This window comes from Periophthalmus magnuspinnatus, chromosome 15 (assembly GCF_009829125.3).
Source record: "Periophthalmus magnuspinnatus isolate fPerMag1 chromosome 15, fPerMag1.2.pri, whole genome shotgun sequence".
NCBI classification, from domain to species: Eukaryota; Metazoa; Chordata; class Actinopteri; order Gobiiformes; family Gobiidae; genus Periophthalmus; species Periophthalmus magnuspinnatus.
Genome location: NC_047140.1, coordinates 27,469,851 through 27,496,022, shown reverse-complemented (window position 1 = coordinate 27,496,022; position 26,172 = coordinate 27,469,851). Strand labels below are relative to the sequence as shown.

Below are 26,172 nucleotides of genomic sequence, written 5' to 3'. Positions count from 1 at the left end.
CAATAAATATCTTTATCGTATTTGCTGTGCTGTGGTTCTTTCTAGTCAAATACGCTGAATATTTTGACACTAAAACACAAAATTTTCACCTGTCTGCAAAAAAAACAAACATGTTTATCCATCTCATCACACCACACCAAACTTCATTCACCCCTAGTATATTTAGTTTGCGTTTAATCATGTGTGATATTTAAGTGCATCACCTCACCCATACCTCACTCTCCTAAAAATACCAGCCGTGCGTCCCCTGCGTCTCCTGACCTACTTCTCCGTACCCCTCACCTGCACCTCTCTGGAGCCCTCTCACACCAGTGCTCCCCGTGGCCCAGGTGTCATGGTGCATTGGCTGAGGAGCGGCCCGCTGGTGGTGAGGACAATAATAGCAGCATGTCTGGATGTGCGTGTTTGCCCGTGTCAGAGCGGGTTAGCATCAGCCGCGATGGACGCCACAGTTAAGGACACCTTTACCTTCCAGGCTCCGCTCTGTCTCTCAGTTCACGTCTCTCTCTCTCTCTCTATTCACCCTTTTCCTCGTTGGTCTTTCATGTGCGCCTCGAGCCCCTCCCTGTAAACCTTCGCCCTCCCTCTATATTTCCCTTTGGGCCGTCGTGCCTCCCTAAACCACATGTGCTGTTTTTGCGATCACGTTACTGACGAGTTAAAATTGATTTTCAAAAACAATTCTCCGTGGTGCCACTGGAAATTAGCGTTTGAGTTTTCACACTTTCTAATTTTATCTCGTAATGTTTATTCATGGTGCAAATCCACAGTGTTGATGATGGGTGCTGCTTTCAGAATAATGTTTTCTTCTTTTGACTTTGTGCACCAGCCTTTCTTCATCCTTTCTTCATGGGCATTTCAGCTTTTATCATGTTTTGCAGTACTGGAAAACCAAATATCCACTGCAGTCTAACGATCACTGTTCATGGCTTTACCGTCTGTTCCAACTGTTATTTTTAAAAAAAACGAAAACTTTGTTGAACTAAACTTTCACCACCACTCAGAATATTTCTCCTTGAAACAGCAAAAACTTTTATTTGCAACAACAAGACCACAGCAGCCATCAGTCCTCGTTGTTCCCTCCATGACAGACCCTGATGGACACGCCAGGTCATGTTTGTAAATGAGGATTAGTTTTCTACAACATTTTACCTGTTTAAATAAAAGGTTAAAGAAAAAAATTAAAATTAAAATGAAAAAATAAATACAAAATGAATGCTAAATAAATACAAAATAAATACAAAATGAATAAAATAAATTCAAATAAAATAAAATAATAAATGAAATAAACATAAAATAAATAAATACTAAATAAATGCAAAATAAATACAAAATAAATAAAATAAATACTAAACAAATGCAAAATAAATACAAAATAAATCTAAAATAAATGCAAAATGAATAAAAATAAATCCAAAATAAATAAAAAAGTTAATTAAATAAATATAAAATAAATAACAAATACTAAACGAATGCAAAATAAATCCAAAATAAATCCAAAATAAATGCAAAATAAATCCAAAATAAATCCAAAATGAATAAAATAAATCCAAAAGAAATAAATAAATGAAATAAATATAAAATAAATAAATACTAAACAAATACAAAATAAATACAAAATAAATGCAAAATAAATGCAAAATAAATGCAAAATAAATAAAATAAATGGAAAATAAATACAAAATAAAAGCAAAATAAATAAAATGGTAAATGTCACAGTGTATGCAGACACCTGTGGACAAACCCTTTACCAACTATGCCACTGTCGTCCCTAGAAATGGGGGGAAAGAATGCACTAAAGACCAGAGCAGCTGCAGTTTTGGACATTCTCTGACCTTCGTAGTCATCTTGCCATTACTACGTGACCTTTGTAGAACTCATGCATGCTTACACGTTCTAATTTGGCCACTTACAAAATGTTCCATGCCTCCTCATAATGTTCCCCATGATTGGTTTGCGTGCAGCAGTGTTGTAAATGAACTGCTTCATCAATGTGGGTCTTAGTGTTACTTAAACAACTATCTCCAGCCAACGTAAACTGTATATTTTCACTATTAATAGAAAGTGTGGATCATATAAAATGCCTCTACATTCGTTATACAGTTTGTGTACCATGACCTAGAGTGCCCTCCGGTATACAAAAACTTCACAACTCTTCTTCCTGATTAGCTTTAAAAAACTTTTCAACAATGTCTTGCAGCGTGTGGTGGCTCCGGGCTCATTACAGCTGCCATTCCACTGAACTGTTTTTAACAAGGAAAACTCGTCTGATTTATTATTCACTCTTGCGCCCGCTCTCTACCATCAAGCTTCAGTCTGGGTTACCTTTTACCTCACTTGCCTTAAACAACTGTTGACACCATTAGCATACGACCTCATTGCATTGACTTCGTGTTTGCTATTTCCATATATTTGACAGTGATGTCTGAATAGATTTTGTTTGGGTGTATTGATCGCCTTTAGTCACCTGACAATAGGATCCTAATTAGCTGTGTTTATCTAGCTCCCCTTCTGTTGTTGCTTTCTGCGCCTCTTCCTCCACTGTTCTGTGTTGAGGCGCTGTGGGAAACATTGCTAAATATACACACGGAGCAGCACGGGGAAGCAGACGCACTCATTTGGTGTAAGGAGACGTGCTCAAAGTGTAAATTGAAAGCACCACAGAGCAAATATAGCATTAGAGCGGGGTGAAAAGTGAGGGAAATAAACCGTTTTGTAGTACCTGGATTGGATTGTAGAGGAAGAGGATATGGAAGAACACAGACTCTAGCCCCCTCCTCCTCACCTACTTTCATCTCCGAGCACCTTTATGACCTACTTTCTCCATGTTTGCTCTATGACAAAACCGCTTATGTGGTGAGACAAAATCCTCAAGGCATGGCATTTTACACCAAAAAGACAATTTCAAGATGGCTTTATGTACACAAACAGAATGTCAGTGTTGTGCAGGTTATGTCAGAGGTTATGTGTGATTTTGAACAATTTGTTGGTTTAACGCTTTACAAAACAAAATGTTGGACCAGGAAAAAATGTCCTCATCACTGCAGATGTGGCTGTAAAATGACTTTATGAAGTCAGTCTTACATCATCAGTGATTTATTTAGGCACATTTTATTTATTTTCTTAAAGACATTATAAAAATACTTGTTACACGTCAGTCATGAGTGGGAATAATTGGGACCTGGCTCCAAGAAAACTATTATGTCAGTTTATTTTGTCATAACGCTCATCACATTGCATTAGCTACATGCTATGAAGTTAATCGATCTCTATAAATAATCAATAATCAGCCCCTGTCCTTTCTCATGGGTCATTTCCTCTGCTGTGGCGCTAAAGCATTGGCTGGGTCTCAGAGAAGTCTTGTCACAGCTCTGCAGGAGAGGCTGTAGTATGGTGTGAGTGGAGCATGTGGTGTGTTCGTGTGTGTTTAGTGTCCCATGTGAAGTGAGAGCCAGGAGGGCTGAGTCACGTCTCACTTAGGCAGACAGATGGAGACGCAGGTGTATGTGTTTGTACACCATCATCTATGTGTCCTTTATATATCTCCATAAGGAGACCACGCAATTCTGCCGTATTGGGAACCTGCCCTAAGTAGTTGGGTAATTTGTGCCATTTACAGTACCACAATATTGGAAGATGTACAGTTGAAATTCTCACAGTAATCCATTCTCTTTACAAATATGACTTTGCATGCCACGTGCATGTACAATAACACCATATTAAACTGACAGAAATATGCAATGTGCACAAAAGTCATAAAGGTCACTGTAACTCCAGCTATATGATGCTGCATATACACCCGCAGCATCATATAGCTGAATGTGAAATACAACGGCCGACAGCGCACTCAGGTTTAACAATGTGTGGATTTCCCTAACCATGGCCTGCAGCAGTGTGATAGTGAGCCTCCTGGCTTGTTCTATTTCTACTAAACCCTACGGGAATAAACAGGGGCTAAGACACAGGTTCTTGGGAGTGCATGCAACAAAGTGGTCCATTATTCCCATGAGCCTTTGCTTCTGTGAACTGAATAAGCTGAGGAGGTTTGTTCAGAAGCGGGTCACTTTCAGTGCCTGTGAAAGTGTGTCAAGGACACATCTGCTCATCTTTGGACTGAAGTGTTTGGTAGTAAGAGGCATTGGGATAGACTTACAGGGTTGTCTGGTCTCAGCCTTTTGGATGGAGGTCCTCCATCCTCAGGGTGAAGCATGTAGAACAAGCGCACTTTATTGGCATGCTTCTTACTCTAAAAACACAAAAGAAGAAAGAGAGATGTGTTAGTCACTAAAGAACACTTCATTTTATCAAGTGGAAGAAAATCAATCACTGTCACTCCAGCTCGGCTAATCCATCCAGCCTTTTATCTCTGTTCAGCTGTTTGCACTGGTCTACATGTGCCACTAGTAAACAAGTCAGAGCAGCCCCCACCCGTGAAGAGATAAGACATGTAGGCTTTAATGTGTGTGTGTGTGTGTATATAATATACACACCCACACACACGCCCACATATATACAGTGTGTGTGTGTGTGTGTGTGTGTGTGTGTGTGTGTATGTGTATATGTATATGTATATATATATATATATATATATATATATCAAATAAATAAAATCTCACACATACAGGTCCACATGTTCTTCCTGCATCTTTAAGATGGTTTTCACACATTAGTAGCTCTGTGGAGCGACACCAGCGTACACTAGTTTTGTTTACTTTACTTTTGGTTCGTCCTTGTTCAGACACTGAGCATCAAAACACCATCAGCCACATGAGGCCATCAGTTGATCACTGAACTTATTTTTAATGACAACGCTCTTCAACCTCTGTGAATACACAAGCTCACTTCCCCTAACGTGACCCAGGCTCACCTGCGCAGACAGACCCAGGCTCACCTGCGCAGACTGAGGCAGGAGGATCACTGATATTACGGCTGTGTTCACACCACATTCACTCCGCTCCAGAGTGTGAGAGGGGCCGCTCCAAGACCACCTGTTTCAAACGCTCTCGGAGCGGCGAGAATGAGAGTCAGAACGTGACGGTCATGTTCACACGGGCCCAGGCTCACCGCTCTGGGAGCTCGTGGGTAAATGCTCTTTTAGGTCGACCAAACTACTGTGAAAACCACCTAAATATTATGTTATGCAAATTTGGATTTATAGACCAAGTTTATTTATATATATCTGTCCATAACTGTGAGGACACAAACTGGCCTTTTTAGCCTTGGAAAAAAAACATCTCTTATCTTTAGATACATAAAACTAGAAAGAAAATGATCACATTTACAGAACATCTTCCAGTCCTAAATCAGAGGACATCAAACCCCATTAAAGCCTTCTCATTAGCCCTCCTTAGATAAATGTTGTCCACCAGCAGGTTTGCGAGCAGATCCATGGAGACATATTGTGTGGACGATAATAAGCTGAAGCTCACAGTGGTTTGATTTGAGCAGACAGGGGTGTCCTTGAGGCAGCTCACCACTTCTTTAATGAAATTCTCCAGACACATCTTAACACTGAACGTGGCTGTGGGTTTGACAGCTCTGCATGTTGATGCGGCCATCTCTTTCCATACATATTATTTTATTGGCCTGCCCTGACCTTGACTCTCTTCGAGTATATCACATCTATTATTATCTATAGTGTGCTGTGGCAGCTCAACTCAGATGCTTTTTCACACTGATCACAGGAAAACAGATATAAACGAGCGATTGGCAGCCTGGTGATAGTCTGGTGACACTGACATGTATCTGTACACTTTGAGTTTTTTCTCATTTCACATAAAGCTCTTTGGAGACTGGGCTGTAATCATGTACCTCACTTGTCAGACAACTTGAATGTATTTTGGCAGAGCTTTTGTTGTGTTTATGTTGTATAAATGCTCATGAAGTCAATGGCCCCGGGACAAAAGTGAGAGTTTATGTCGCCATGGACGTCTCTAATGGAGTGTATACTCTGACTCTGGTTTCTCTACTTTCTGTTTGCCTTTTGTCTTGAATGTCTAGATGAGGCAGAAAATGACTCTAAACAAAACAGTTGTGAGATTCATTGCAAATATTGTGTGGAACATGTTGTGTGTGACTCCCTTTGTCAGATTCTTGAGTAACAGCTTTGGTCACTTAGACTTGTGATACATACATGTTGTGAGGATCATTTATATTTTTCTGACCTTTTATGTCAGGGTTTCTCTAGCTTGCTTCGCACAGCCAGCTGCTCTTGCCTGTAAAAAGTCTTAATTTGCTTTATATGATTTACAGTGCATGTATTTCAATGACTACGTCAATGAGTCAGTCGGTTCAACATACAACCAAACAACCAACAAAATGATTGATTCTAATGCAGCATATGCGGCATGTCCCATAAATAATTCTCTTTGCCTTGGCTCACTGACCTCAGCGCCTTAAGTGTGACAGGAGCAAATGCTCTAGAACAGTTTGTCAACTGGCTGCAGCCAGTGGCAGCCATGCCGTCTATATAGTGAGAGAAGGACCAGATAAGGCATACAGACCGACACATTGTCCTCCCTGGTTAGCTCGCTCCGATAAGGCCCTTGTCCTCATTAGTCCGCTTGTTAATCCCAGTTGTGCGTTGTAATCAAGGGCAACCTTGTTGCAGTCCACACAAGTGAGCACACATACCTCTAAGTTAAATAAGTACAGGGCTGAGTAGTTAATGATAATTCATTAAATTAGTGTGAGGGAGTGAGCGAGAGTACATAAAGGAGAAGCCGCGTGTGCATGTTGCTGTGTAAGTGCTATCATTACCATGCTGCATTAACTATATGTATTATGGATGAGCTTGGCTTGAACGACATGACCACAAATTGGTACAAATGTGACTAATGCAACGTGCGAGTGCAGGAAAGCGGCTGTCGGAGGAGTGGCAGCAGCAGAATGTTTGGATATAGAAACAGAGGAGCCTGTAAAGACACACTGACCTCGTAGTGTGCGGTGCGCTGGGACTCTGAGATGAGCTGGGCGTTGCAGATGTTACAGTAGCTCTCTGTGAACAAGCCTCCATCCACCACGCCCGCAGACTTCATCTTCATCTGAGACTGCAACACAAACAAGGTTAAGATGCAGAAATGCCAATGAACCAAATCTAACTTTGAGTTTGACGCATCTAAGTGCATCTAAGTAGAAACTGTTTTAGATGCTGCCTCCAATCTCAACTCAAACATGGTGAGCATCTTGTTGCTCTGGGTTAAGCTTGTGCATTCTTTATTTTTTATTCATTATTAACATCAGGCTCGGTAAAACCAGCCACGAGGGTCAACAGTTATTGTCTTCCCATCAGCCCTCAGTGTAATATAAAGATAAATAGATTTGTTTCATGGGGCTTTGGGTGTTATACTAATGCTAACACTATAAGCAAATAATCATTTTGGTTTGCCATGGAGATTAAAAAATACAAATAGAAGAACAGGTGCAGTATTAGCGTTATCCAAATATTTTTAAACAAGAGGATTTTGGGTGAAGCTCTTGGCAGATGAAACGATTGACAAAACAAAATAATTCCTCACCATGTTTTGCCTCTACAAAAGCAGAGTTACAGGAGTCAATACTGAAATACTAAATATAACTAATATGAAACGCATTATTATTAAAAGCCTTTTGTGTCTTTGCTTTGATAAAACATCCTGCTGGGTGAGTGCTGGGTGGGTGCTGTGTCAAAGCGGCTGTGTAACAACCTGTGTTTCCCTTCTGCTCTGTGTATACCATCATATAAAACAGTCTAACGACGTGCTCTGGGGGTCTTCTGTTCAATTTTCTATTCTTTTCATTAGGTCTGGCCCCTCAGGCACTGTTAGTCTGAGTAACGTGTCCAAAGGCGCGTCAGCCATTAAAACAACCCGGACTTGTTGCCTCCAGGAAAAGAGCGGCTCATAAGTCATCCGCATAAGAAGCTACAGAGGTCAGTTCTTTCAAATGGCATCGCGAGATAGATCCGGGGATGAGATCACACCGAAATATATACACACACAAGTCAGCAGGGCACGGGATTGATGAAAATTGCTACTCTTTATCTCAAGTCTGGTGTGCAATTACTTCCAACACAATGCTCTGCTCTCCGCACAGAGAAGCGCTTTGGTAATTACTGCTGTCTCGTCTCCTGTTCTGTTTAACGTACCTTTTGGACCTTCCAATTAACAAGAGACATGCTGCATAGACACTTCCCAGCACATCAGTCACAACCTGAGCGTGACCCCAGAACGACCAAATGAAGGAGGAGATGCGTTAGACAAACAGCCCCTGATAGCTTTTATGTGGAGTGCTGAATAAGCCATTACCGTCTGCTGCTTGGGACAATATTCATTCAAATGTTTCTAGCAATCAGGGAACACCGAGACGCGCAGAGCCATCAAGTCGTGTGTCGTAATATAACAAATTGTATTGACTGTAAATCATTGACAAAGTGGCAGTCATAATTGGGCAAGAAATATTCCCTGATTATGAAAGCGCCGGGGATTTGAGCAAAGCAAGCCTATCTTAATCTGCCTGAAATGAAAAGTCATTGTAAACGCAGCTCTGTCCCTATCTCCTAATATCTCCATTACCTAATTATTACATGCAAGATAGGAGATGAGGACTAATTAATAGAAGCAATCTGTTGCAGAGATTAATGGAATGGCTGAGGCAATGGAGCACAGAGATGGAGAGACAGATAAAGAGAAATAATTAAAGAGAGGCAGAAGGAGAGAGGTCTGGTGTGGTCTGTGTGAGAGGATTTCCATATCATAAATCCTGTTAGTGTTGTGATTCCAGCTAGAATAATACAATCCTTATCAGTGACTACATAAGGCAAAACAGGCATCTGAAGAATGGCTGTAATTGGAGTCGGGGGGGAGAAGTTAATCTGAAAATCTATAATTTATTAGCCAATATGCGGTGTTATGCATACATACTTTTAGCCAGGGATTCCTAAACAGCGAATTAAAATGGGTTACTGATAATAGATACTGATAAGAAGTAATGGAAACGCACTTCGCAGGGTTAGTGACAGAAATGGGAGCAGGTTTTTGCACTTTTTTTCTAGCCACACCCTTAAATTGAAGGTTACATTTGCTGCAGTGTGGACTTTTACGCCCTATACACCTCAATATAGTGAAAGACGATGGAAAGGCAGTTGGAAAAAAACAGTTGCAGACAGCTTTTTAATAGCAAATGAGTTTCCAATCGCTTCATACGTTGATAAATACACATAAATCATATACACTTCATCGTGCTGAAGAAATGAAGGAATTACTGGTTCGTGTTTGGCAGCCTTGGGCAACGGTTAAAATGCTGTTACATGAATAGACTCAAAAGCAATTCAGTAAACAGGGTAGTACAGTACACGGTCCTTTTTAAATGATTTGTCTGAAATCCTTGCCTAGAGAGAGCTCTTACTCATTCCTCACGATGTAACATGATTTGAAGATTGTAAAAAAAACACAGCTATGGGATAGATTTGAATGGATCTGACTGGAAAAAACATGAAATCGAGGATGCACAAAATGATTCACGGACATAAAATCCGCAGAGTCGACTCAAATCATCAAACTCATGAGCGTAGTTCATGAGAAAAGTGTGTCGCAAACCCATTTTGCCCCCCACAGGATAAACAAAGGAGTATCATCTTTGCACCGTACACTTTGTTTGCCAGCGACAGGGAATGCCATTTTGTGTAAGTCCATCCAGGCTAAATTTGCACACGAAACATTGTGATTTTACAAGTATTTACAACGCTAAACTTCACTGTCATTCAGATGCCAGAGTTTAACCTGTTTCTGAAGTTATTATTGAATCATTTATTAATCTTGACATCCCTCTAACTAGCGGGCATCTCATAAACCATTACCAAACTTGTAATGCAAGTCCTGGCTTCCTATATTGACCCTGGACTAGGAAAGAGCAAGATAATCCCTAAACACAAATGCTAGCAGCAACTGTTCACAGCTGTTTGCACTTCCTATAGAAGGCGGCGTTCTTCACCAATCTATACACTCATGCATCTTCATCTCCGGTGTCGTTCAGGCTCTCAGCGCACAGGAACGCTTAAAGAAGACGTATTGTGCTTGTGTCTGTTGCAGTTATAATCTATATAACCCACCTGTGGATAATTATGTTAGAATTTGCACATGTTAAATCGCAGTACTCATCTAAAACGACTTTATAAAAGAAACAAATCCGCTGCCAATGTCACCGTAAACGTCACTGTGTCGCTGTCAGCGCCTCCTGTGGATAACTGCACATCACGCTCGGCCATTTTTTTTTCATTTGTGCAAGAAATGACTACACGAGGCTGCCGAATCCTACACATATCATCGATTGAGGAAATAAAATTGGAGAACAAAGTAAGTACAGAACAGTGGGAGTATGCCCGTGGTGATTAAAATAAGGATTGATCGGCAATATGGCGTCTTGAAACTAAAGATGAAAGATTGTTAAAACATGCACAAATCAACTATGAGAGGGTAAATGAGAAGGGGAAACAACTACAACATGTTTAAAAACTCTGAAAGGTCGATTTTCGCATAAGAATCATGAATCAAACGGAATACAACTTCTATCTTTAAGCGTAATCTGCCCGTTAGGTATTGCAAATGCAGTGCTTGTTGTGTTAACTGTAAACTGCCGCAGCTGTGTGTATAGTGCACAGTATTAGCACATGAGGGATGGACAGACACGGAGCGATAACGAGGGGCAGAACAGCAGGTGGTCCGGCAGCACGTTCCTTTTAACTCGCTGCTTCCTCCATTTCCTCGTCACAGTTTCATTTCCGCTCCGTCCGCATGGCCCCGCTGTGACCTGGACTCAGGGGTGCACTTTTGTTCAGAATCTCGGTCTGCCTTTTAAACGGCTGTTAAAATTATGAGTAATGTGATGAGATATTGACTTGTGCCCGTCTAAAGCGCATCTACAGGGACTGACAATATTGCTTTAATAATAATAGACCATAGACGTTCCATTCCTTTTAACCATTCCACATGACATTGATGCTTTACTATGTGTTTTTTTTATTCCCGTGTTGCTCTTGGTAATGTAATCTTCCCTCTATGTCGCTTTGATTGTCCCTCCCCATGCACGGGTCAAGATTAACAACCCTCCCTTTTGTACAATTGCAATCAAAGGTACTAGACTGAGTGAATGAAGTCTTCAAAGGAACCCGGACCAGGGTCTCCAATCTCAATCCACGCTCTATTTTGTTTGCACTGCAGGATCCAGCTTTGTTCTGTGCCAGCTAAACAACTGCACGATATCCATAAGCCAACCATGCCTGATAAGATTTTTATACTAACATAAACGTGTAACAGTAAAACCATAATAACAAGAGAAACGTGTGCAGAATCTTTTGAATCTTTCATGAATCCACACACACAGTAATGACAGAAGTAACCTTGGCCAATTACGGTCCTTTCCTCAAGACAAAAATCATAGCACGGTGTAACTTTTCTAGTAAAGAGTCAGCCATCTGCTTGGTGTTATTGTTATTGTTTTGCCAAGAATTGTTCCACAGTATGACATTAAAATTCTCCATGAAGATGCTACCGCGACAAGTTACAGGTTAAATTTGTAGAAGGGACGGACGATAAATAATAATAGTTTATGGCAGGGGTGTCAAAACTCATTTTCACAGAGGGCCACATCATCAAAATGGTCGCTCTCAAAGGGCCAGATGTAACTATAAGATTAATATAACTAAATGTAAAATAAAACTACTTTTTTCTATATTTATTATTTATTCAAGTTACAAATATTGCATATGGATTTGCATAGATATGAATTTTTTTTGTGTGTAACTGTGTATGTCCTGATAAACTGATATTTTAATACCTACCATAAGTCATACCTTTTAATTTACTTTGTCGCGGGCCACATACCATGACCTGGCGGGCCACATTTTGCCCGTGGGCCTTGAGTTTGACACATGTGGTTTATGGTGATAAAAAGGAAACATTTAATCGATCGTGGGACATTTTTTATAATAGTGGTAATCGTCATGGTATCAGCAGAGTCAACGAGGGGACAAAGTGGTCTGTTGTCTCAGGTCCCACAGTTTTAGGGGCCCGGAATTGTGAGGCTTCTTGTCCCCGGGGGCCCCCAAATTTCTGTCGAGAGCCCTGTTTATACAATGTTCTCTGTTAGATCATAGCTGTTTTCACTGATAACAAAGCACAATTATACAAAAGACATAGGACTTATTCATAACATTAAAAGCAAAAAATGTTATGGATATGAATAAATATAAAGTCTCAGCAACTTCAATCCTTATCGTTCGTGATATAATCGTGAATCGCAACACAAAATTTCAATATCGTCCCATGGTTAATCTGTAGAGAGGGGACCCAGCTCACAATAAAAAGAAAAAAGTTTTAGTAAATTTAATGCCATACTGTGAAACATGAGAGCAATGACATCTCCTTAGAGGCAAGCAGATGGCACACCCCCAACTAGAAAGGTTACACCGTGAACCTTAATTACAACCCAAATTTAAAACTTAAACACTGTAATAAATCTGCTGCTTAGGGTTTTATTTCAGAATTAAGTTTCAGACTAAGAACACGCCAGTCACAGTAGACGTCACGTATGAATCACAGACTGAATAAAGAAGTGGAATAAGTGACTGCGACGTTACAAATGGCGTTCGGCTCCAGTCAAATGAAGCTCATCGACGCTAAAGCAGTTATAGGGGCAAATTTTGAGCCAGATTCTGACCGCAAGTATCATAGCAACCAAAGAGCCAATCCAGAGCCAGGCTGTTGAAGGTAACGCCCCTTCCCGCACGCACCTCTGGTTTAGCAGAGAGCGGGCACTTAGCAACGCTGTCAATCAAACCTGTTGCTAACGCTAGTGAGAGCCACGGGGGAAAGAGAGCACCTGATTTACCTGTTTTTAATGTTCTTATCTTGATTTACAGACAAAATAGCGAAATAAAGACGCTTGGATCACGTAGAGGATGTTAATATGAAGATTTTAAGACCAAAATGACAAGGCTCACTGCAGCCATTACCAAGACAGAGGTGACAGTTTTTCAGTGTAAAGTGAATCGGAGCCAGAGTCGATGGAGCTGGACGCGCGCCCATGCTCACGTCCTATTTGGAACGCAGCGGCTAGCAGCTTAGATATGTCCATTTATATACACAGTCTATGGTAAAAATATAACTTTCCTCTCTTAACTTAGAGCGCACCTGCAAAAGTCTGTCTCAGCGATACACATTGATCACCTCAGTACAAAAAAAAAACAAAAAACAGGTAGACAAAAAGTTCTCTGTCTTCCAACTGTGAGCTGAGCCTCGAGGGCAGGGACTATTCATGAAAGATGGAGGAGCGATGGAGGCGAGACCACTGCTGCAGAAAAGTGGAGCAGATACAATGTTCCTTAAACACAGAGCAGCGTTTTTCACCACAGATCCTTTTTTTTCTCACAGCGGGGACAGTTATCCAAGGGACGCTTCCTGTAAATTAATTATACATGTGCTAAAAACTAAGCAAAAGGTGGACGAAGCTGTTCTGAAAGCGTACTGCGGTGTAGCGGAGATTTAGCACGCTCACTTTGTACTTCGTTATTTGTCTTATGAGTTATGGTACAATTAAAATCAACTTTCACTTTCTGCTACTAATTTAAGACTTCGTTAAGGTTTTTATAATCGTTTTTTTTTCCAGGGGCAACAGAAAATTGTGAAATTATGAGGCAGTGGCATTTTGGGGAGAAATTAGTGGCTTATTAGAACTGAAAGCCAGCATAATATCACATAGAATATTGCTTTAAGATTTAAGTGGTAATTAAGCATCCGGACATGCTTATGACTGTACGCGGCTGAAAATACTGTTTCTATTTATGCTGCACAAAATGCAAAAGGGCTGAGGATTTATTCTTACTTTTAAAAATGTGTGAAATACTTGGGATTAATGGCGTGTCAGAAATGAATCAAAAGGGGTGCAAATGGAGCTAATCAAAAATAATACGAACTTGTAAACACATTTTTGAAGTTAAGGTTTGTCCCACTGGTTGGAGGCCTCGGGGAAGACCTAGGACACACTGGAGGGACTGGGGGAAGTGTCTAGGGTGAGGGAAGTCTGGTAGCCCCTGCTTAGATAGTGCTTGGTCGCAGATAAGCAGAAGAAAACAGATGGATGGAGAGATAGATGGGTATAAAGTGATATTTCTACACTTGATGATTGGTGAATACGGTTCATTTATGTTTTGTGCGATACTTGAACCTCATCCGAGATATTTACAAACTTGTTTCCGTACATTTCTGATGGATTGCCTGAATATAATCCTTGAAATGCTTTAAATAAAACACTGCATTTTTGTCAATACTGTGCAGCCTCATTGGGATTCAAATGCAGTTACAGAAAACCTGACACTCTCTTTTGGAGTTGTACATTTTCATACTTTTTTTTGCAGATCACCATTAAAATCATCATCTTTTTATCCTCTTGAATACATAAGGGCTAATTTGGTTGCGTTACGCTTGGATGTTGGGAATGATTTGCACTCTGACATCCATAACATCTGTAGAGGTTTGGAGTGTGGTGCTAAAAGCTCTCTGCCTTTCCAGGACCTTTTCTTCTCACTGCGGCGCTACTATATTTGACTCTTTCTCTCTCTGGGTCATTAGATGTTAATGGGATTAATAGCACAGTTACGGCTTTGGGGCACAATATGCTTTCATTAGAGGGTGAATGACGACTATTATTAGGGGTGAAGTTAGATTTTTTTTCCCGGTTTGTTAAAAGTTTTGGTGTCTGTGACTGCACTTGTGTTGTTGAGCAAACTTAGGGAAAGCGAGTTAATAGCGGGAGACAAAAGGCAGATGTAGAAATGAACAGGGTTGTTTTGTGACTGTAGCATATGGAGATGTTGTGCTGAGCGGCAACAAAACCGCGGGTCCCTCTGTTCCATTAGGACGTTGTTACACGATAGTCGTCACAAGAGTAAGACATTTCAGTGATGCTGATTAAGTTCATTTGTAATCCATCCAAATTGTACAGTAAAGATGGCCGACACAGTTATGGCTGCACAATATGTTGCGGTCAAATACTAATATTAATTCAATACTCAAGTCACTTTACGGAAATGTTACATTAGAGTCTATTTTTAGTTTAATTTTAAGTCTATTTATTTATTTTTTTTATTATTATTTTAAGCTATTTATCTATTATCTTGTTTTATTGCATGTACCATTTTCCTTCTGTTCTTTAACTGTGCGGTGCAATACTGGAATTTCCCCACTGTGGGACTAATAAAGGCATATCTTATCTTAAATCAAAGTTGCAATTTGAGTTGGCCTTCTTGTCCTACGTGTTGTTAAGATTAGTTAAAATTTCTGAACAGATTAGAGCCAAGGTGTCCAAACTTTTTATCGAGGGTCACGTCTCAAAAGATATTCAAAGTGGAGAGCCATAAACCGGCGATCAATGCAGCGCGGTGCTTCATACGCCGCTTTGACGGAGTCGCTGTGTATTAATAAGGCTTGAAACACTTTCATTTTAGGTCTGTATCACAATTTAATATGATGTTTGAGGTTATAGGCGTAGAATTAGTTTAATTTGCTGTTAAAAGTATTCCTTTTGATCAACTGGGCCGGTTCAGCAGGAGGTTTAAGGGCCGATAAAAGCTGGTTTGAGGGCCGCATTTGTCCCCCGGGCCATAGTTTGGACTCCCCTGGATTAGAGCATACATCGCAAATCGAATGGTAAATTTGATCAGAACAATCCCAAAAGTAACTTATTGTAATTTATAGCTAGTCCTGCCACGATAAGAGATTTTGAAGTCCAACATATCTCTACAGATAAATATTGTGAGAAATGATAATATTGAAACTACTTTTTGTCACTCACACTATAACAATAATCTAAAATAGTCCTTGTAAACCATTTTTAGATAGACAGGATCATTAAAAGGCCTGAGCTGCGAGAAATAAATAGCAGAGTGAACCAATAATTTGCCAAACAAGTGAGGTATTCCACAGTCTCCAGCTCAAATCTTGTCGTATTACAACAAAAATAACAAAAATCTCCCCACTTTTGCAAAGAAAATGTAAACATAGAGCCTCAAAATATTATTAAGTTGGGGCAGTTATAGTCATTCTGAAATTCTTGCCATCTTTGCCAAATAGATTTGCAATAAAACTGGCACAACCTTTTTCAATTCAGACTCGAAACTCCCAATGCAACTGTAACCTCTGCTGTAGATGTACGCTCTAAAACAAGCCTGAACAGCTGAGACAACACTGTAGATTGACCATCTCGGTCCGTTTTCTCTCTATTACTCAAACACAGCAGCTTAATTGTTAATTAGGAACGTAACTGTTAGTGATTAGTCAAACAAGCATCTTGATCAGTGGCATATTGGAACATCATCTAATCTTCCACCACGTTGTCCCCATCTCACTTTGTCTCACCATTCGAAAGATGTATTCTCTGTTTCATCACGTCGGCTTGCTAATGATGAAGTTTTTTCCTCGGGGGACGTGCACACTAATGTCCTTGTACCATCCACTGTCAGTCACTGTGATCCAATTTTGTAAACGTGTTGTCTGGGTATGATTTTTGCTGTTGTTGCGCTTGCGGAAATCCCAGCGATGAGCCAGAGGTAACAAACAATTTATTTACTTTTTATTAGGAACTGCGTATGGTCACGTCCTCCCACAGTGTTTCCCTGAAAGCTATTGGCTTGTATTGGACTGCTTATGTAAGACTTATACTTAATCTAATGCAGTGTGGACATTACAATGGCATTACGTAAATGGGATGTTCTAGTAATACTGTGTTTAATACCTGTTGAGAGATTAGAGCTAGTTCTGATTGTCTCCAGCCACATTAGAATAAAAATTTAAAGAACTGGAGTTTAGCTTAGAAAATGTTCAAATCAATAAACATTTTTCACAAGTTTAAATGTAAATGAGCTCTTCAGTGGATCTGTAGGCAGTATTTTAAGACTTTCATTTATTCATTTTTATACTTTCAAATGTGTGAGAAGTTGTACATTGTATGCATTTATGGAAGTACTGACAATATAATGTAATGTCAATTGTTTGCACACATCTTATTTATAGGTACCTTTGAGAACACCGAAGATAACAGTGCAAGTAAACACGGAATAACAGAAGTAAATACAACTAAATCAGTCTGAGTATAAGAGAGGGACTAGTGAACCCTTTGACCCCTCTCCACTCTCCAAGGATTATTCCCCTCAAGCATAAAATAGTTATGATAACCGTGACAGTAATATGAAGAGAGGGTCGTGTCCCTGCACCTTCAGGTCGGGGACAGGTCTCTCACTGTTGTGTTGGTGTACGTGCCAAACAGCAGAGCAGAGTACTCGGCCTTCATGGAGTCCCTGGGAGGGGTACTAGACACTAGTGCACTGACTGGGAACTCGATCTACTGGGAAACTTCAACACCCATGTGGGCAACGACAGTAACACCTGGAGTATCGGGAAGAAGGCCTCCCTGATCTGAACCCGAGCTGTGTTCTGTTATTGGACTTCTGTGCTAGTCACAGTTTGTCCGTAACAAACACCATGTTCAAGAAACAAGGGTGTCCATCGTGGCCCCAGGACACCCCAGGTCGGAGGTTGATGATCAACTTTGTTGTCGTGTCATCTGACCTCCGACCGAGTGTCTTGGACACTTGGGTAACAGAGGGACAGAGCTGTCAAATGATCACCACCTGGTAGTTTTGAGTCCGCTGGCAAATGAGGAAGCCACGCCCAAACGTATCATGAGAGTGTGTTGGCCCAGTGTTCCGCTCCCAGATGTGGAAGGCTGGACCAGCTCTGTACCCTGCATCGGGTGCTTGAGGGATCACGGGAGTTTGTCCAACCAGTCAATATGTGTTTTGTTTATCTGGAGAAGGCATTTGACCTTGTCTTTCATGGTGTCCTTTGGGAGGTGCTCTGGGAGTATGATCCCTGTATGACCAGAGCAGGAGCTGTGTTCGCGTTGCCAGCAGTAAGTCAGACCTGTTCCCAGTGCACTTTGGATTCCGCCAGGGCTGGCTTTTGTTAAGGTTATGTTCATTGTTTTTATGGCAACGATTTCTAGGAGGACGATAGGATCTCATCTCTGCTGTTTGCAGATGATGTGGTCTTGATGGTTTCATCAAGCCAGGACCTGTAACATGTGATGTACAGGTCCTCGCTTGATGTATGAAGTATGAAGCAGCTGGGATGAAAATCAGCTCCTCCAAATCCGAGGCCATGGTTCTTGACCGCTGGGTGGAGAGTCCCAGGGTCACGAGTGAGGGAAAGATGGAGCGCAAAATTGACAGGTGGATCGGTGCCGACATATGGTGAGGAGCTCAGTCACACAGGAGGAGCTCATAGTAGAGCCGCTGCTCCTCCATGTCGAGAGGAGCCAGCTGAGGTGTCCCACTGGAAGGGGACCCCGGGAAAGACCCAGGACATGCTGGAGGGTTTATGTCTCTCAGCTGACCTGTGAACATCTTGAGATCCCCCATAGGAGCTGGAGGAAGCGTCTGGGGTGCGGAAGGCCTGGGAGTCCCTGCTTAGACTGATGCCCCAGCGACCCGGGCCCCGGATAAGGGGAAGAAGATGGAAGGAGTACTATGGACTATTTTTATTCCTCATTACAATGAACTCTTAAGTTGATGTTTTATTATTATAACTTTTTTTTGTTGTTGTTGTTTTATTCATAAAGAAATAAAATTGTGTCTGTGATTTTCAAGCCACAGTCCCTCCTCTTCAGGGACTCGAGTACAGTGAGGTGCATCTGCGCTTGTACTGAAACGATCTCTACCAAACCCCAGAGAGCCCTGCACCATACTGCTTTTATGTCTGCAATAAAGAACACCGTATTTGTCCTAAAAGCTATTTCCCAGATGTGCACACAATACTCATTTATTTACAATGGCCTCAAAGTAAAAGGAAGATGATACTAAATGCTATGGGGTGGTGTAATATTTCAGATCTAGTTCCGAACACTTGGCTGGCAATATTCACTTGCACTGACAGATGCGTGGTGTAAATGGGGCATGACCTTGAAGGAAGCTACTATCAGATGCCTTACTGCGCGTCCCAATGCAAATCTCAGCCTGTGACACCCACTGGGAGACATAATGAGGACGGCAAATGTAAAAACAGGAATGAACTGTACACCTTTTAGCATATTTTCACTAATGCAGCCGCCACTCTATGATACACTCCTCTCCTTTACCATTCTGCTGATCTGGCACCCGGCCAGTTTCCAAAGCACAACGATGATGGCGCAAAAGAAAATTGATTTCTAAAGGGTCCCGGTCTGCTTTGCCCGATATGAAATATGCAACTGGCTATTAGTCCGACGATGATATTAACATAACACGACAACCGTGGCAAGATGTGCATTAAATATGTCCCTTCTGCTTCCTGTTGCAGTTGAAACGGACTAAGAAATGAAGTTTGACTTGTTCAAGCCAAGGCAGTCATTAGTAATACAGTGCAATTGTATTCATATCTGCTTTTTTATGCAGCAAAACGGAGTGTAAAAGGTCTGTTTGCAGATTGTGTCAAGAGGTCACCGTGTATATAAATGATATTATGATGAATATTCATTTGGTAAAGGTTAAACAGGTCACACACCAATAAGGCTCATTCACACCCACAGATATAAGGTAACCACAAAGGTCACCCGGTGTAAGAAATAAGATATTAGAATAAGATATGCTGCCTGTTGCTATGGAGCAGGCCTGAGGAAACACACAGCCTACATATGGAGATCATTTTTATAGACAATAGAATGAAGTAGAAGCATAACACAATAGCTAAGGGCAGAAATCTGAATTAAACTAATAAAAATCTCTGTGTATGGATTGACAGTGTTTATACTGATTTGTTTTCTAAAGCAATCAACACTTGAGTGAGTAAATATGTCTTTCAAGCTCAAATTCATTAAGACAGAATTTAATCAGTGTCATTTAACAGAAAAAACGTGTCAAATGTGTCCCTCCATAGTGTGAACCACATGCTTTTACTGACAGTGAAGTGGCTGGTTGACTTGTCAATTGAAAAACGGATCACTGAAGATTTGAAAAGGATGAATCTAGTCCTATCTCTTCTTCATGATGCCAATTTAAGAGTGTAATGTACTAGGACGGTGTGGGAGGCATGGTGGCAGAGTGGACGGAACTCTCACCTCACAGCAGGAAGGTTTTGGGTTTGATCTCCGAGCCATTTTTGTGTGAAGTTGGCACGTTTCTCCCTGTTTCTGGTCTGGCTTTCTTAGGGCTTTCCTGCTTTTCAATTAACTGAAAACCTGCACCATAGTTACAATCATCCAGCTAAGGTTGTCTTGAAAAAGTCTAGCTCAAGACCTAGAGATGGGTCACTGTAGCACCGCCCACTGCTCCTTGAAGAATGGGTCAAATGCAGAGGATAAGTTTCCCTACATGGACAGTAAAAGGTCCTATATTAAGCAAAAATGACTCTTGTGAGCTTTAAACCATGTTATATGTGTATGTTGTCTCTTCAAAAACATTACCTGTACAGTAGTTGTGTTTTGTTTCATTCTCGCATGTTTTAGTAACACTTATTAGTCTGTGTACATCTCCAAAGCTCAAAATGCTCTGTTCCACCTTGTGATGTCATGTAGTGGTAGTTTTCAAGTTACCATCTACCTTTTACCATCGAGATTGGCAATTCCGGGACTGAAATGATCCCAAATGTTTCTAGTTAACGTGTATAGAGTTTAAGAGAAGAACTCAGGGTCTGTGTGTTAAATATGTGTGAATGAAACAAAAAAAAAAACACAACTCCAGGTCTGTTTGTGATGAAGAAACAACATTATAACATAGGTATAATATGCGACCTTTAACCTCCACCTTAGAACTTATATATAAAACCCACTGCTTCTAATCCAAAATACAGCTAGTACTTTAAAAATTAGGCTTGAGAGGGACATTAGGACTATTTATGTTAGAAACGAGACAAATGAAGAAGCATTAGAACTTGGCGAGTCTAAGGAGGCCAAACTGTATGGAAAGTATCTCCAAACCCGCTGCAGCTCTTATACCTTTGGGTAGTAGTGGCATTTATCAAAGTAACCCACGAAACCAAGGGCAGTATAATCAGCATGAATAGATTTCCAAATGCTGTGCTCCACCTATCTCGTTCCAGCTAAAATAAAGCACCCTGCACGGCTTCCACATCATTTGTAACAGTTTTTTTCAATACAGATACAGCTTAATACTACACTTTATTTGCAGGGAAAACAAAGCGTCTATGCCTTCACCTGTTTGCCGGTCACTTAATCACACTCTTTCCAGTATCCCAAGAGACACGCAGACAGAAAGAGGAAAAAAAAAAGCTCCAACCTAGCTGCAGAGAAGCTCCCTCAGCGTTCCACATTATGAACATGCTAATGAACGTGTCATGTCTGGGCTACTTCTCACTTTGGCTCCATTTGTGCTAAAGACGTTGACCTAAATCTGAGTTGTTGGGTTACACCTTTCCTTTTGGGTTTCCTATCCACAGCAACGCCCCGTCCCCCCCAAGTGTACTGCCATTTTAACGTAAACTACAATCATAAGCGCACTTCTGTGTTCATTAACAACTGCAAATTACGATCCTGATATTACGCAAGGTTATAAAACACAGAATAATCGTATATATTGTGTTGTTTTGCATGCGTACACCATTCATACTGCTATCTAAATTTGATGTTTTGGTGTCTCTTTTATTTATTTATTTACACTTCAATCATTAGCGTTCACTTTACATCCCGTTCTTTAATTATCCAGGTTTGGGACGGGCATAAACACACATTACTCGATTAACCCGATCACAGTTTAAGCATCAAAACTGACAGAAATCTTCACTGTTTATGGCTGGATCATATTGTGTTTAATTTATAAGGACAGATAATCAATAAATAAATGCATTTCTAGGGGTAAAAAGTTCACCTGTCTGTTTTTATCATGGCCCATTATCGCTCAAAGACAGTAGTGGCTGCAGTGATCCGGGTTAGAGTTAGAAATAATCGATCCCAGCAGAGGACCAGGACCTCATGCACACGCTTTAATCAATACCCATATGTAAACAGAGTATGAAGCTCCAAAGGCATGGAGTTTGAATAGAGGAGACGTATTGGAGTTCACTGTCAGAGGAGCTCTAATAAAACATCAATGTCTTCCCAGTGCAGCGTGTACATATTGAATGTGACTGAATGAGTGATATAGTGGGAGTGCGTTTGTGTACAGTTGCGGTGGAGGACAGGACAGACAAGCCAATTTGTTGGTATCCTGCCAGTGCGAAGCAATAAAGCAATAGACGAGCAGACTTGTTTTGTCCAATGATACCAGAAAGTCAGCCGCAAATTGGGTTAGAAATAGCTTGGCACTGGCAAAAGGTGGTTTATAATTGATTAAATTCTATAAAACTTTTCTTGAATGTTTGGATTAGATTGTTTCCTGGGAGTAGAAAGCAGAGACAGAAAGAAAATTAATTAGTTTTAGTGTAGAAAGGAGCTTATATTCACAGGTTCTTGGAAACATTTATCAAATTTGTGGTGTTTTGATTTGGTGTTCAAATTGTTGCTCGTAAAATTGCAGGTTTGGAGTTGGAACTACTTTCATGAACTCAAAGCGCGCGTTTGAATCTCCTCATGGACAAATCGATGCATACGGGCTGTCCTTGGTCTGTCCATCACTCACCTTGCACAGAGGCAGCGACTCCTCTTCGCTAAAATCCACCACCATCCGCGAGCCGCTCTGCGTAATCCTCCGCGCACCTTCTCCGTTCACCGCGTCCAAACTCGACTGCGCTCGCTCTCCAGTCGTTTCCGTGGTAACAGTATCAAAAACGAAGCGTGTTGTTTATGTTTTCTTCCTTTTCCCACTGCCTCTCGTGTCTCCTGTTACTCCCGTGCGCTCCTCTCCGCGTTGAACCTTTTTTTATCTTTTACCCACTACTTAAACTTTTGACGACAGCGGCACCAAACTGGAGCGGAGCGATCCCTGGCGCGGGCAGGAGCAGACTGAGAGAGAGGAAATTGTAGCCAGAAGGTCTGAAGGAAGAACGCGCTCTCGTCCACCCCGCGTGTGTGGTGCTCACGCTGCGCCCCACTCGCATCAAATGAGTGGGAACACTGGTGGAGAGAGGAGCTTTACGCACGGTGCGCCAGCGTGAAGATCAGCTGTCATGAAAACGCGTTTGGATCGAGTGTCAGAAATGTCTCCACGCTGCAACTGCAAACGGGGGGAGGGATGTAGATTTGTGTCTTTCAGCATCACTTTTGTGCTAATTTGGTGGTTTAGTTGGATGATTTGTTGGAAGAGGCGTTTGTAGATTGCAGTTTTGTAACGTTATAGCGCGTAAAGGTAATGGAAGAGCAAATGGCCTTGTGTTTTATTGTCTCGTGTCTCCTTTAATAGCCTCAACACGTGCTGCCAACCCGCGTGAACAGACAGTGATAAATGTCAGTCATGGTCAAATGGTCAGTTATTACCATGGTGATTGCGCGTCTTGGAACACAGCAGGGTCTGGCTTTAATTTTATTCTGCGCACAAAAACAATGCAATTACAGCATTCCATTAGAATCCTGTGACAGAATCCTCACTGAAAATAGATTTAGCTTCAAGTCTGAGCTAAAGATGTTTTGAGGAAAGAACACTAGTTTGCAAATATCGCAGGGTATGACTCACATTTTAGCAAACACAAACAAGGGTTTATTTTTAGAAAGCCTTTTATTTCAGGTGTGAAGACAGAGGAGCCGGAGCTGCATACTCTGTGAATCATTATGTAAGTTTTTTGGTCTTGTACTTGGGTTATTTCGGAGTAGTGAGCGCACATCTGAGGCTCCTGCACGTGGAGCTCGTCGTCATGACTCAATAATGGCGTCCACGTTAAGTCTTGTGTTTTGTTGTATGATTCAGGAGACGGTCACTGTGGTCTGTTTGGAGCTTGTGTGGCCTGGGATGTTGCACAATGTGACTTTAAACGTATACATCGTGTGTCAGTGAATTACGGGTGTTTCTATTGTTCAATAATTAAGTTCTTACTGTGATTGGGACCGCCACTCCACAGATCGGACTGGTATCTTCACTTATTATGTCTGCTGATTTGTGGTAGTAGTAGTAGTAGTAGTAGTAGTTGTTGTTGTAGAAGTAGAAATAGGTGTAGTTGTGGTAATAGTAGAAATAGTTGTAGTAGCAGTAGTACAAATAGTAGTAGTTGTCGAAATAGTTCTAGTTCTTATAGTAGTAGAAATAGCTGTTGTAGTAGTAGTAGTAGAAATTGGAGTAGTTGTAGTAGTAGAATAGTTGTAGAAATAGTTGTAGTAGTTGCAGAAATTGTTGTAGTTGTAGTAGTAGAAATTGTAGTAGTTGTAGTAGTAGTTGTACTTGTATATCGTTAGCCAGTGAATTGCAGGTGTTTCTATTGTTCAATAATCTCTTGACAAAAACACATACTCTTACTGTGATTGGGACCGCCACTCCACAGATCTGACTGGTATCTTCACTTATTATGTCTGCTGATTTGTGGTAGTAGTAGTAGTAGTAGTAGTTGTTGTAGTAGAAGTAGAAATAGGTGTAGTAGTGGTAATAGTAGAAATAGTTGTAGTAGCAGTAGTACAAATAGTAGTTGTAGTAGTTGAAATAGTTCTAGTTCTTATAGTAGTAGAAATAGCTGTTGTAGTATTAGGAGTAGTTGTAGTAGTAGAATAGTTGTAGAAATAGTTGTAGTTGTAGTGAAAATAGTTGTTGTAGTAGTAGAATAGTTGTAGAAGTAGTTGTAGTTGTAGTGAAAATAGTAGTTGTAGAAGTAGTTGTAGTAGTAATGAAAAAAGTTGTTGTAGTAGAATAGTTGTAGTAGCAGTAGTACAAATAGTAGTCGTAGTTGTTGAAATAGTTCTAGTTCTTATAGTAGTAGAAATAGCTGTTGTAGTAGTAGAAATTGTAGTAGTTGTAGTAGTAGTAGAATAGATGTAGAAATAGTTGTAGTTGTAGTAGTTGTAGAAATTGTTGTAGTTGTAGCAGTACTACAGATAGTTGTAGTAGAAGTAGAAATAGTAGTAGTAGAATTAGTAGCAGGCAAAACAATAACATCACCATGGAACTTCCACCAAAAAAGTGAAAGTATCACTCTCCAGGTTTGTGCTGCTCACTCCTGAAGGGAAGAGGGAGGGAAGAGGGAGGGAAGAGGGAGGGAAGAGGGTGGGAAGAGGGAGGGAACATGGAGGGAAGAGGGAGAGAATAGGGAGGGAAGAGGGAGGGAAGAGGGAGGGAAGAGGGAGGGAAGAGGGAGGGTTGAACTGAAACACAGATTCACATAGGTCACATAGGTCAATGTTTCTCTCCCAACTTAGAGTGTAGAGAGTTTTGGGGTGACCAGCTGCAGGGTCAGGCTCCTTTGCCCTGTGAACGTCTAGAATGTGTCACCTGCGCTTCGACCTGTAAATCATGGATATGTGAGGCACTGTCTTCGGCACGGTCTGGGAACATCTTAAACCTTGGCAAGTTTGGAATTTTTGCTATTTCTGGATGACTTTTCCTGTAGCTCAGCTCTTTGTGAAATTGAAGTTGGATTGATAGGCACATTGTGATAAAATCATCTCCATAATATTCAATGATTCTTATAGATGTTGCATTAAATCAAATTATTTTAAAGTATTGTCCACTGTGTAAAATGTATTTTATTATTTATACATTATTTGAGTCCTGGTCATAAGTTAAAACAACAATCACATAAAGATAAAGTAATTTGTATCTACTCTTAAGATTACTTTATAAATGTGATTTATTTAGGGCCTATTATGTCTGAGAAGGAGAAGGAAATAGTAGTAGTAGTAGTTGTTGTAGTATTAGTAGTAGCACTAGTAGTAATTGTTGTTGTAGGAAGTGGCTTTAGTAGCAGTAGTTGTAGTAGGAAGTAGTATGACATAAAAGTAGTTGTTGTAGTAGTTGTTGTAGGAAGTAGTTTTAGTAGTAGTAGTAGTAATTGTTGTTGTAGTAGTAGTAGTAGCAATAGCAGTAGCAGTAGTAGCAGTTGAGAGTAGTAAGTAGTTAGTAGTATGAAGTAGTAAGTAGTAGTTAGTAATAAGTAGTAGTAGTAGTTGTTGTTGTTGTTGTTCTTTTTGTAGGAAGTAGTTGTAGTAGGACGTAGAAGTACTAGTAGTGATAGCAGTTGGAGGTGGTAGTAGTAGGATGTAATAGTAGGAAGTAGAAGTAGTAAGTAGTTAGTAGTAGTT

General features: G+C 40.7%; 1 protein-coding gene across 1 annotated transcript in view; it reads right to left on the bottom strand.

Moving 5' to 3' along the window:
- Positions 1-23,063, bottom strand: part of zgc:171482 (zinc finger protein) — a 46,455-nt gene extending 23,392 nt beyond the window's left edge. The window contains exons 1-3 of the mRNA XM_033979824.2: positions 22,637-23,063; positions 6,933-7,049; positions 4,154-4,246 (exon numbers count right to left, since the gene is read on the bottom strand). Coding sequence (XP_033835715.1) covers positions 4,154-4,246; positions 6,933-7,049; positions 22,637-22,681 — 255 coding nt within the window. The 5' untranslated portion in view covers positions 22,682-23,063. The remainder of the gene's footprint in view (positions 1-4,153; positions 4,247-6,932; positions 7,050-22,636) is intronic.
- Positions 23,064-26,172: the final 3,109 nt, after the last annotated feature.